At 38.1% G+C, this 13784-nt stretch overlaps 1 protein-coding gene across 2 annotated transcripts in view; it reads right to left on the bottom strand.

The window, feature by feature from the left end:
- Positions 1 to 5459: 5459 nt before the first annotated feature.
- Positions 5460 to 13784, bottom strand: part of Trim24 (tripartite motif containing 24) — a 92042-nt gene continuing 83717 nt past the window's right edge. For both annotated transcript variants that reach the window (XM_042677136.1, XM_042677137.1), the window contains exons 17-19: positions 13523 to 13597; positions 7066 to 7215; positions 5460 to 5844 (exon numbers count right to left, since the gene is read on the bottom strand). In XM_042677136.1, coding sequence (XP_042533070.1) covers positions 5635 to 5844; positions 7066 to 7215; positions 13523 to 13597 — 435 coding nt within the window. In that variant the 3' untranslated portion in view covers positions 5460 to 5634. The remainder of the gene's footprint in view (positions 5845 to 7065; positions 7216 to 13522; positions 13598 to 13784) is intronic.

Below are 13784 nucleotides of genomic sequence, written 5' to 3'. Positions count from 1 at the left end.
TCTGGAGTAGCTAGAATTAGAGGCACTGAGTCATCAGTGTCCAACTAAAGTCTTATGTAATTTTAGGCCAAAATGTATCTAATGCAAAGATGTCTTAACTTGTAGCATTAGCTACGTGACTAACTCTAAATTATAAAGGCCCAAAGTTAGTAGCAATTTACCACCCATCAATTTAATGATAAAGCTGATGCTCAGTATCTTCCCAATAATTTCAGGCCTCTCAGTACTTGTGGGGGTCCTTCAGGATAAGGGAGTTTTATATGGCTCCCCAGCACAGTCTAGCATCCAGACTTTGAGGTATTAGTCTACTTACTATCAACCATGAATGTAATTTGACCAATCCTTGATAACTGAGGTAGGTTGTTCTAGCATATTTAATAGTAGTAGTTAGTCACAAAAACACATTTCCAGTTTTTACCTGTAAGAATTTTTTTTTCTCTCTCTCTCCAGTCCTGGGGCTTGAACTCAGGGCCTAGGCACTGTCCCTGAGCTTCAAGGCTAGTGCTCTACTGCACTTCTGGCTTTATGTGGTATTGAGGAATCGAACCCAGGGCTTCATGCATGCTTGGCAAGCACTCTACCACTAAGGCACACACTTGGCCCCTTGTAAGAACTTTTTTTTTTTGGGTCCAGTCGGGCCTGAACTCTGGGCCTGGGCGCTGTCCCTCAGCTCTTCAGCTCAAGCCTCTTTTCTTTTTGCTTATGTGGTGCTGAGGAATCGCACCCAGGGCCTCAGGCATGCAAGGCAAGCGCTCTACCACTGAACCACCTTCCCAGCCCCTGTAAGAACTTTTTTACGAACTGAGTTATTAAAGAGTAATAAAACTGGGATCTCTGTGCAGCCACACGTGTGTGTATAAAATAGAAATCTGTCAGAACCAAATAGTTTTAGATGTAAAAGAGAAGTCGTGCAGATTCTTTAAAGCATAGTCTGTAACAACAAAAACTTTTGTAATATGAATACCATTATTTTGGACATTTTGTGTGCTGGGCTAGTGAATGTCTATGAAGATCAGATCAGATAATCAGAGTTTGGTACCTTGACATCTGCCTTCCCTTGGGGGAAAAGTCTACTTCTCAGTTTAGCACACTTTCATTCCAAGGGTGAAGAAGCACTTCACTATGCTTCCCCTGTAACAATGACAGTTGTGCTCATTAGTCATTTGCAATAGAAAACTCTTGGATTAGATTTTCTGTCACACTTTTCTGGGCAGCTAAGGGCATTAGAACAGGAACAAAGATTTCATACTCCCAAACTTCCTAACAAATTGTGGAGATGTTAAAAATAGCCTCTCTTCCATGCCACAATTCATTGTCTCTCTACATTTGAGATTGTGCCAAAACAGAACTTGGTTGAATGTTGTTAACTACCAAGGAGGATGTTTTGGGACTCAAATTAGAACTTAATTATTCTATTCAAAAAAACTAATTTTAGAATCAAGTAGATTATCTCCCATTGAAAATGGAGTGAATACTCAACTTTTAAAAACAGAATTTTAAAAGAATAGTTATCAAAACCTTTCAAACTTTATAGGTGAAAGTCCTGTAGTGAACTTTCAACATAACCTGTAAAAGTCTCCAGCCTGTGACTTTCTCCATCTTCCCCTTTCAGGCAAATAAATTCATGGCATAGTTCTCCTACTTTGTGTGGAATATTGATGGAGGATATCACCCATGTTCCTTCCACTGTTTTTATCTTTCATCACTGGATATGATATACAAGTTTTTTTTTTTTTTTTTTAGCACTTTGAGCCACATTCCCAGCCCACTGATTATCTTTTAGGGCTAATGAAACACATGTGTTACCTACTTATGGACCAGGAGCTTGTCCCTATGTGTCAATACTACATCTAGAAGAGATAGGTAAAATTCTATTGTTGGATCGTCAATGTTTTCATTAAAAAAAATTCTTTGCTGTGGTAAAATATTCACAGTAAAAAAAGTGAGCAAAGTTAATTTTTATTAAATTCAAAGCACCAGTCCCCCAGGGGAGGGAAAAGCCCCCACACAAAACAATAAAGAAAACCAAATTTAGGCTATTGCCAAAGATATCCCTGGCAATATGCAAAACCTCCATGAAGAGGCTTTGATCTGACAAATGTTCCACTCAGGAGCACTGGTCACCTGCATGTGAATCGCACGCTCCCATCCAAGATGAAGGTACAATAAGTGTAAAGTCATCGATTTTTAATTTACACAGACCTATATAAAACAGTGGAAATATGTACATGATTATTGCAAGGAGCTTGTTAAGAAATCAGATGAATTCATGATCATGTCCATAATCATAATGACTAACCAGATCACTGGATTCCTCTTATTCATACTGAACACAGGTAAACAGAAAATGAGTACATTTTCAATTTAAACATAAAATCCTTTTGTTTCTATGCAACAACTTACTTTTGGGGATTTACATTCTTTGGGTCAGGTCTCTGCAAAAGGAGAAGTTCCTCCTTTCACTGTCTCTCCCAGAAAGTCAAAAGGAAAGATTTTACACTGTTAACACCAGAGGATTTTGAAATGCAAATTCATAAAAGGAGCAATTGGCTGTATACTCACCCAGTGACTGTGAAGCTAACCTTTGACAGCATTCATGTAAGTCGTATTACATAAGAACTTCTGTGTGGTACGTACAACAGAAAGACTATTGTTTAGTCTGGAAAGGAAAGCAAGTGTGCCATGGAAACTGCAAACCCAAAATAAAAAAACAAGCAGGACTCATTAGTCCAAAGCACAAGGATCACATTGTAGGTGGGGATACAAAGATGGATTGTACGTGTAATGTGGTATACTTAACACATTCATACTTCTGCCATCATAGACCATGACATCCTTTGGATTTCCTTCCTGTCAGAAAAAATCAGATACTTGTGACATGGGAAAGCTGTCATTGAGTTGGAACTGATCATCTTGGCTTCAGCACGCTCTGCCCACTTATAAGCTATGGTCTAAAGTAGGGTTCCATTTGGCAGTGGGGTTCTTGGCGCTAGACAGTGGGCTCTTGGTCCCCAATCTACTGGACCACATAAGTTCGAAGTGGGGTTGAGGTTGAATTTATGTGGTCACATAATCACAATAATCACATTGATCATTCTGAAGTATCTGTGATCTCAAAATGAGCATGGGGTAGTCAGGCTCAACTTCTACTTTATAGTAGAATGGAATTGAATGGATATTTAGTTGGAACACACCTGGGCCTGGGCACTTTTTAATGTCATAGGACTTCTTACAAAAGAGCTATTTGGAGAGAGAAACCCAAAACATTTGCATTGAAGATGATAATCTATACTATTTATTAGAGGAAAAATGGTTTTCACTGTCTTTCATTCGGCAAAAGACGGCAATGGTGAAATAAAAATACCAGTTTGAAAAAAATTCACTGCATATAATAGAAATTCTGGCCCAGATGTACTGTAGAGAATTATACTTCCTTAGGCTCTATTTCCCCTACTGATGATTCTAAAAATTGTGGAGGTAGGGGAGAATAAATTATCAACAGAGCAGTAGTCTAAGGTATAAATAATAGACTTATTAGCAAGAGTTCCATAGCACTGTGTTGAATGAAGATGCTGGAGGAGCAATAAGACAATTAAAAGGCGTTATGTGTGGGGGAAGGGGGGGAAGGATTGAGTGGGGGGGGAGGGGAGAGGCTGGGAGGGAGGTGAAGGATAAACAAAGGAGGAGGCTGCAATGCTTGGTAAGAAATGTATGCATTATCCTGCCCATGTAATTGTAACCCCTCTGTACAGTATGTTCTCAAATAAAATAAAATTAAAACACACACACACACACACACACACACACACACACACACACACACACACAAAAGGCGTTATGTGTCACTATAAAATTTGCTCAAATAGTCTTTGGAGAACAAATGTCAATTGTATATTCAAAATAACACAAGATACATCATGGTGTAACACACTTGGAAAAGTAATTACTAAGACTTTTAAACAATACATAGTTGGCATATTACAGACGAGTCTATATAGAAAATAAGAGCCATTGCTAATTTCTCCTTCAATCTCCAGTGATATCTGAAAATTCTATCAGTTATCCACAGAATATTTTCAAATTGTCCATTTTAAGCAATAAATGATAGCTGGTTAAGAAACAAGTTCTTTTTGTCTTAATGTGTGAGATGCTAGAATCAAAGAATTCAAGTCAGTTATATTCATTTATTCTGTCATCTTAGAGAAATTTCCTCCAGTCAAACATTAATTGTAGTGTTAATTAATAAAGGTTTACTGTGGCAAACTGAACACATTCATGTGTAAGTATTTTGTCAAATGTTGGTGTATGGGGCCTAGCAACTTTCTTCTCTCTTAATCTAGTTTGCTGTGCTGACAATTCATCTAATCCCCAGGCCCAGTGAAAAAAATAAAACACTTGGGTGTCAGCTAAGTTAGTTTGGTGGGGTCCATGAAGAACTGCCTTGTTCCAAAAACATAGATCTTTTGTATCTCTATCGGAATAAAAACGAAGTTCTTCATGAACTTAATCAGAGTTGGAATTTGAGGTCCTGATTCTTTAAAAAAAAAAATCAATTAATTAATTCACCAAACAGAAAACAGAAGTTTCAGGAAATACTTTCATCTATAATTCCCATCCCAAATTTCTTCCCAAATACAAAACATACTCTTTACTCAAAATTATAGACAGATGAAAAGGAAAACTAAACCAACACACACACACAAAATCGTATCCCTTTTTCAGGGCAACATGTATTTAGTGTTTCTCAGGGGCACATAATGAAGAAATCTTACACCAAATATGGTACACTCATACACACTACTGGATATTTTGGTTAGTTCTACTACCTGCTATAGGCTTGCTATGAAAGGACCAACCTGCACAGTTGAAAAAAAGCCAATAAACCACACACAGACACACTGCAAAAACAAACATGTGCACACTCTTACTTCGAGAAGAAGCTGAACAAAATCTACATCTAGAAATGGATGAAAAATGGCCTTGAAAACCTGCTAGACCAAACACGTCTACAGACAAGGTAAGAATAAAAGCAAAAATCAACATTTGTTTTCCTGATTTCTTTAATATAGTTGCCATATTACATGATATACTATTAGATCCTTCTGAATATCTAATCTACAACCCTTTTGGTATACCAGTTGGCATCCTGGTTGAAAGAACTTTTGTTACTGCCCAAGCCCTGGTAGTACTTTTAAGAACAGTAAACTAATTCATATGCTTGGACCATAATCAATGGGTAGTGGCATTTGTAATCTAAAAATGGATTAATGCACACAGTCAAATTATATTACACTTCAACGGAGAGGTCATACAAAGTCTATTTCCTTTCCCTAGTAGCTGTCACTCAAGAGGTGGGAAAAAGGTTTTCATTTAGTTTTCTTTCATGCTTGTTTTTTCTTGCTTGCGTGCTTCATTTTCTTCTGCATCTTTTCGTCTTCCATTTATTTGCATCCATTTTATTTGATAAGTTAAAAAATTTCATTTCAGGAAACCAAAGTCTGGTAAACAATGAAAATAGATCAGAGGTCTCACAAACTCATCTTTGCAGGAGGTTAAATTAATGGCAAGTGTTTTTTGTTTTTGAAACAATAAGACAAAAAAAATCTAAAAATAAGCATATGCCAATGGTGCTACTTATTTAAGCACCTGGCGTTCCTCGGTGCTTTTGAGGCGTTTCTTCCGGGGCTGAACAAAGTCATCGTCTGAATCATCGCTACACCTGTTATCCTCTGATTCATTCCGGAATTCGAGTTTAGGAAACCTTTTTTCTGGATAAAGGTTCTTTAGGAGTTCTTCAAAATAACTTTCAAGTTTTATACCGGCACTGGCTACTTCTGAATCAGGCTGTTGGAGAAAGATTGGAATTTAATAAATGAAAGCCCACATTTTAGACAGTTAATAAAAGTAACCACTTATACTTTTGACTCGTGAGATTATGAAAACCAAGAGACCATTTTCATTAAAAAAAAAAAAAATCTCTGCTGGTCTTAGATTAAAAAAAAAAAAGACTAGAGAAAGTCAACTAACTACAAAAAAAAAAAAGAAAGAAAAAAAGACTAGCTTGGTGCCAATGGCTTACACCTGTAATCTTAGCACTCAGAACAAGTGAGATCTGAGGACTGCAGTTTGACGCCAGTATAGGCAAGAAAGTCCATGAGACTCCAACCTCTAATTAACCACCAAGAAGCCAGAAGTGGAGCTGTGGTTCAAGCAATAAAGTGCTAGCCTTGACCAAAAAAACTCAGGGACAGCACCGAGGCTCTGAGTTCAAGCCCTAGGACTGGCACATATGCACGCACAAAAAAAACTCCCCTGCATTGTTCAAAAAGGAGGTAGTAATACTATGATTGGATTACTGAAGAAAGATCAATAAAATGGCACAAAATCATGAAAGTGGTAGTTGTACAAAAAATTAAAAGAAATGTGGTGTTGTAGAATAACTAAAACACTGACAAGCCAACAACAAGTGTCTTCGGTCTGACAGATGAAGAGAAAATTTTAAGTGAGAACTTTTGTACATACTTATTTATACTTAATTTTATATGCTTATATACTTACTTAAAAACATCAAAAGTTTGTTTTTGTTTTGTTGGTCATGTGGCTTGAACTCAGGGTCTGGGTGCAGCACTCTGCCACTCTGAGCCACAGTGCCTCTTCTGGCTTTTGAATAGTTAATTGGAGATTAGAGTCTTATGGGGACTTTTCTGCCTGGGCTGGCTTTGAACCGCCATTCTCAGATCTCAGCCTCCTGAGTAGCTAGGATTACAGGCATGAACCACAGTGCTCTTGAAGTGCTATGTTTTAAGATATGAAGCTAGGAATGACAGTTCTTACAGTTGTCTCCAGTTAGCTTCTTTTTTTTTCTTTTTCCATCTTTTTCTTTTACCATAAAATAAATCTGGATAAACGCTTCCTAATTACCTCTTTCATACCCTGAAGACCTCAACACCCTTTCAGGTATCTATTCTATCATAAACATCTTGGTCTCTCCATTTGTTGAAAGGTGTTAGGTTTAAGATTATTTCCACACATTGGTATTGTCGCCCCCCCTCCCCTGCCACTCACCTCATTGAATTCAGCACAGTTTTGAAAAATCAATCTAAAATCAGCTACAAAATCTTCAGGCTTTGTGTACACGTAATAATCCTCTTGGAGTCTTTTCTTGATGGTTGACAAATCCATGGGATTTTTAATTATTCTGTAATAATCAGGCACCTTTCAAATAAGAGATAACACAAATAACTAAATTCTGCCTTGTCCTAAATACATTTTGTAAAGAACTGACATGAAATTGACTTCTGTTGCTTTTCTTTGTCATTGGCAAGAAAGGCAATGGCAATGTGCACCGATTTTTATTTTTTTTACAAGTACCCATTACATATTGGCAAATCCTTTACTTTTTACAGAAAACAATTATTTTTAATAAAAAAGTTTCCTCACATATTCTCTTAAATGTATTCTATATTCCCTCAGCATTAAATAAGAAATGACTGCTAAACAACAGTAAAACTTCTGGTAGAATTTGACATGTTTTTGCTGCATGAATTTATTGTTGTTATAGAAGTGATGTATAGAGAGATTACAATTACATGAGTCAGTGTCTTCTGTTCCTTCATTCTTTTTCAGTCCCTCTCTCCTGTCTTTACCCATGACATGTACAGTTCCCTTTAATCAGTGACCAGTGAGCTGCTGCACTTCTTCACCCTTTTTCCATCGAGTTCTCACTCTCCTCCCAACCCTTTTGAAGATGTACACTGGAATTTACCATACACAAGGTAAAGAACACAGAATCACACAAAAACTAAGAACTTACGTATCTTGTTTCGGTATATATATTATTTTATATACATATGAAGAGGCACTTGAGCATTGCGCCTTTCTGTTTCTCTCTTTTGGTTTTGCTGGTGAGTATCCAGAATCCTGCCGGTTACCATACTCAGTGTACTTTAGATCTAACTTTGGCATATCAGAGAGAACATGCACCATTTGTCTCTCTGACCTCACATTATCTCACTGATTTGTTCTAGTTCCATCCACTTCCCTATAAATGACATTATTTCATTCTAATAACTAAAATTCCACTATGTATAGGTACATTTTTTTGTATCCACTCATCTACTATGGTCATCTGGGCTGTTTCCTCATATCTTGGCTATTGTGAATAGTGTGGCAATGAACATGGATTGTGCAGGTGGTCTTTATCAAATCCTGGTTCATGGTATTCAGGGTAGATGCCCAGGAGTAGTATGGCTGGGTCATAGGGAGGGTCTATGTTTAGTTTTTTGAGGAACCTCCTGGCTGCTATCCAGAGTGGTTGTACTAGTTTAAATTCCTACCAATAGTACAACAGGGTCCCTTTTTCCCACATCTCCACAAACATTTGTTCTGATTTTAATTTCCTTTATGGCTAGGGATGTCAAGCATTTCCTCATGTGTTTTTTTGCCATTCTTCTTACCTCTTCTGAGAAGTCTCTCCTGAGCTCCCTTGCCCATTTAGTGATTGGTTTATAAGATTTGGGAGGGGTAGTTTCTTGAGTTCCTTGTATATATTGGTATTAGGCCTTTATCTGATGTATTCCTGGTAAAGATCTTTACTCAATCTGCTATCTTTCAGTTAACTACTATGCCTTTAGCTATGTAGAAACTTTTTCTTTTGATGTAGTCCCACTTGTCAAGTCTCTCTCCTATGCCCTACCCTGGGACTACTCCGACCTATAAGTATATCTGTAAGTTCTAATGTTTCTTCTATTCTCTCTTGTGGTAATTTCAAAGTTTTGGGTGTACTCTGAATTGATGTTAGTGCATGGTAATAGACTAGGATCCACTTTTAGTTTTCTGCATTTGGATGCCTAGTTTTTCCAACACCAACTAGGCTATTTTTTTCCCCACTGTATTGGTTTCCTGATCAAATATCAGATCATATCAGTGTCTGATTTTATTTCTGGGTCTTTTAATCTGCTCCATTGGTCTTTGGATCTATTTTTGTGACAGTACCAAGCTGTTTTTCTTATTATAGGTCTATAGCAGAGCTTCAGGTCTGGTATTGTGATACTACCCACATTACTTTTGTTGCTCCATATGAATTTTTGAATTGTTTTGCCTATCAGTAAAGAATGTGATTGGGATCTTGATGGGGACTGCATTGAATTTGTATATCAGAAAACGGCATTTTGACTATACTGATTCTACCTATCCTTAAAACATGGAAGGTCTTTCCATTTTTTTTGGTTAATAGTTTTCACTATACATCTTTTGCCTCTCTAGTTAGGTTTATTTGTAGGTATTTGATTTGTTTTGAGTCTACTGTAAATGGAGTCGTTTTCATGATTTCCTCGTCTACTTGTACATTGTTGGCATACTGAAAAGCTACTGGTTTTTGTGGGATAATATTGTTTCCCGCTCCTTTTCCAAAGTGGCTGACCAGCTTGAGCAGCTTAGGGGTCCTTTAGGTATAAACATCATGTCATCTGCAAACAGGGATAGCTTGACTTCTTTCCCTATGTGCATAGTTGCCTTGTTGCTCTGGCTAGGAATTCCAGAACTATATTGGAGAGGAGTGGAGAGTGGAAATCCTTGCCTTGTTCCTGATTTTAGGGGAAATGTTTTTAGTATGATGCTGGCTGTTGGTCTGTCATAGATAGCTTTAATTTATTTTAATGAGTGTTCCTTCTATTCCAAGCTTCTCCAAAGCTTTTTGTCTTTTGGTAGGTTGTGGGGTCAGAACTCTGGGCCTGGGCACTGTCCCTCAGCTCTTCAGCTCAAGACTAGAGCTCTACCTCTTGAGCCACAGCACCGCTTCTGGCTTTTTCTGCTTATGTGGTGCTGAGGAATCAAACCCAGGGCCTCATGCATGCAAGGCAAACTCTCTACTACTGAGCCACCTTCCCAGCCCTCTCCCAAGCTTTTAACATGAAAGGATGCTGTATTTTGTTGGAGGCTTTTTCTGCATCTATTGAAATGATCAAGTGGTTCTTGTCTCAGACCGTTGACGTGGTAAAATACATTTATTTGTGTATGTTAGACCAGCTTTGCATCTATGGGATGAAGCCTTCTTGGTCATAATGTATGATTTTTAAGATCTGTTTCTGGATTCTACTGGCTAGTATTTTATTGAAGAGCTTTACATCTATGTTCATCAAAGAAATTCGTTTATAGTTCTTTTTTGTTGGATCCTTACTGGTTTTGCAATGTGTGTAATATTGGCTTCATAAAAGAGTTTGGGATTGCCTCCTCTGTTTCTATTTCATGGAAAAGTTTGAAGAGTACTAATGGTTCATTTTTACTCAGCCCTGAATCCATCTGGGCTCTTCTTTGTTGAAGACTTCTGATTACTTTTTTTTTTTTTTTTTTTTTTGTGAATACTGTACAGAGGGGTTACAATTACATGGGCAAGATAATGTGTACATTTCTTATCAAGCATTGTAGCCTCCTCCTTTGTTTTCCCTCCCCACCCCCCCCCCCCCCCCCCCCCCCCGTACCAAAGTTGTAAAGTTCGTTTTCGACATAATGACTTGTACATCTCATTGTTGCAATGGGTCCCTATTTAAACGATTTGTTTTTCCCCTTCCCCTCCACAAATTATACCGACATTAAATACAGTGAAAGCAGAGGTTATACTGTGGGGGAGGGACATACAAAGCAACAAAGAAGTAATCTTATATCTTAGGGTTCATTTCCCTAATATCACCTTATCTGACCTTTTCTGCTTGACTCAGACATATACTAGATATGGCAAATAAGGGAAACCATGGGACCTATGTTTCTTTGGGCCTGGCTTACTTAATTTTTTCCAAGTCTTTCCATTTCCTAACAAATGGGGCAATGTCATTCTTTCTGATGGAGGCATAGAATTCCATTGTGTATATATACCACATTTTCTTGATCCATTCATCTACTGAGGGGCATCTGGGTTGGTTCCATATCTTAGCTATAGTAAATAGTGCTGCAATAAACATAGTCGTGCTGGTAGCTTTAGTATGGTCTTGTTTGCAAACATTTGGGTAAATGCCCAAAAGTGGGATTGCTGGGTCATAGGGGAGCTCTTTGTGGAGTCTTTTGAGGAACCTCCATACTACTTTCCAAAGTGGTTGAACAAGTTTACACTCCCACCAACAATGCAGTAAGGTTCCCTTCTGTCCACATCCCTTCCAGCATCTGTTGTTTTTAGAGTTCTTGATTTTAGCCATTCTAACTGGAGTGAGGTAGTATCTCAATGTTGTTTTGATTTGCATTTCTTTTATGGCTAGGGAGGTTGACCATCCTTCTTTCCTCTTCAGAGAAGTTTCTCTTTAAGTCTTTAGCCCACTTATTTATTGGGCAGTTGTTTCTTCGAGGATTTGTTGTTGGGGGATTTAATTTTTTGAGTTCCAAGTATATTTTAGATATGAGACCCTTGTCCGTTGTATGGCTAGTGAAGATCTTCTCCCAATCCATGGGCTTTCTATTGATCTTGCTAGCTATGTCCTTTGCCATGCAGAAGCTCTGCAACTTCATGCAATCCCATTTGTCCAATCTTTCTTTGATTTGTTGTGTTTCTGGGTCTCTATTAAGAAAATTTCGGCCTGTGCCAAGGAGACCTAGGGTTTCTCCTATTCCATCCTGTAATGTTTTCATTTGATTACTTCTTTAATCTTGTTGTGTGTTATGAGTCTGTTTAATTTATATCTTCTTGGTTCAACTTAGGCAGTTTGTATGTCTCTGGAAATCTGTTCATTTTCTATTAAGTTTTCCTTCTTTTTTTTGAGTACAGATTTTAGAAGTAGTCCATCCTTTTGGAAGTAGTTTGGATTTCTTGGATGTTTGTTTTAATGTTTCCTGTGGCATCTGTGATTTTATTGATTTGAATCTGGTCTCTTCTTAATTTTACTAGTGGTTTATCAATTTCATTGATTTTTTTTTCAAAGAACCAGTTTTTTGTTGTTTTTTTTTTTTTTGGGGGGGGGGGGGTCCGGTCGTGGGGCCTGAACTCTGGGCTTGGGCACTGTCCCTCAGCTCTTCAGCTCAAGGCTAGCACTCTACCACTTGAACCACAGTACCACTTCCAGCTTTTTTTTTTCTGCTTATGTGGTGCTGAGGAATCGAACCCAGGGCCTCAAGCATGCAAGGCAAGCGCTCTACCACTGAGCCACCTTCCCAGCCCCTAGAACCAGCTTTTTATATAGTTTTTAAGTATCTCAGTAATTTCTGCCATAATCTTTGCTCTCTTTCTCCTTTTAGAAGCTTTGGGTTTGGTTTGGTAGATTCGCTGGATGGCTTTCTGTCTGACTCTGCATTTGGCAACTTTCAGCTATGGGTAGTACAGATAGTGTGATGTGTCCTGGTCAGTTGTGAGGGTTATGCTGTGTGCAGGATGGTCTGATGTCTTGTCCTCAGTTTACACCCAATGGTGGATCCCCATTATGTGCTAGATAGAAGTTTAGTATCCTGGCCCGGATGTGTGTCTGGAGTAGGTGGATTCTGCTAGTCATAGTAGGGAGTTTGTTCTAGTCTAAGTCCTGTACTGGTGTCTGTGTCCAGAAGGGCTGGGAGCAGTGTTCCAGCACCGAGACCTTGTATGAGCCCTAGGGAGAAGGGCAGATCCCGTTATGCATTAAGAGGTGGTTGTCTTAGCACAAGTTGTGAGCTGGAGCAGGCCTGAGCCTTGGAGGGGGTGGCTCCCACAGGCCAGGGGCTGTGTTCAGGTCTCTGGGACAGGTGATAGTCTTGGGAAGGCGGGTTCCTGTGGAAGAAATCATCCCCACTCCAGTCTTGGTTCTTGTTTTCTTGGGGGTGAAGTGTACGTTAGGATCCTAAATCTCTGATCAGAGAGAGCTAGAGTGATTCCCTATTGCTTCACCACCATCTTCTTAGTTTCCTACTTCTCTGGGTTAAAATTTTAAAACACTGAGTGGTATTGCAAACCTCTTTGCTTCATTTACCTTGCTTCTTTTGGGTAAAAAAGACCCTTTTTTTCATGAAAGTATTTATTTCCATCATGGGCTGGGGATTTCGCTCAGTAGCAGATCACAAGTCTAATTTCATTACCCTCTCTCCCCTACAAAAAGGTTTTTTATTTTTATGTTTTCATTTTTGATCATCAGTTTTCAAAAGAAAGAAGCTATTTTGTAGTTTTTTGGCCATTAAGGTTGACTCTTTATTTGTTAGGGCATAGTAACTGTAGAAAATAACTTCACTGTGATATTTTCATACATGCAAAAGTTGATATACACAAAATATATTTACTGTATTGTCCCTTCTAGCATTGTATTAATTTTTTAAAATGTATGAAACTGTCAAGAACTCATTCAATTTAAAAGATATTTCAGATATTCATAGAAGGATCTATTTTTAGTAGTACATCCTTCCTATCATTTTAATATTGTACATGAAAGTCACATCAATCTTGCAGTCTGAATGTATTTGAAGCCAAGAGTTGATTCACACCTACATATCTTCCTTCAGCTTTTCTCTACTGTTAAAAGCCACTGAGTGCTTAAGTCTATACCTATAGATCATGTAAGTACAAAATGACAATAACACTTACAGTTAGCGGAACAGGGTCTTGGAAAGCCAGGCTCATTTCATGGCAGTAAAGAAACAAAAGTAGGCGTTCACACTTCTAAGCAAAAATAAATAACATCAATGAAATTACAGCTATTTTCAGTAAGAATTTTACAGATCTCAAAGTGACAGAGTAAGAATTAAAGCCAGATTAATATAGGAGAAATACTGAATCTTAGTGTTTTAGGTTCCTTCCCAGTTATGAACTAGTGTTTGATAATTTAGTGTGTATATGACATTTGGGA

This window comes from Dipodomys spectabilis, unplaced genomic scaffold (assembly GCF_019054845.1).
Source record: "Dipodomys spectabilis isolate Male_0828 unplaced genomic scaffold, ASM1905484v1 ptg000034l, whole genome shotgun sequence".
Classification (NCBI taxonomy): Eukaryota; Metazoa; Chordata; class Mammalia; order Rodentia; family Heteromyidae; genus Dipodomys; species Dipodomys spectabilis.
Note: the sequence above shows the minus strand (reverse complement) of the source record. Positions and strands in the feature narration are given on the sequence as shown.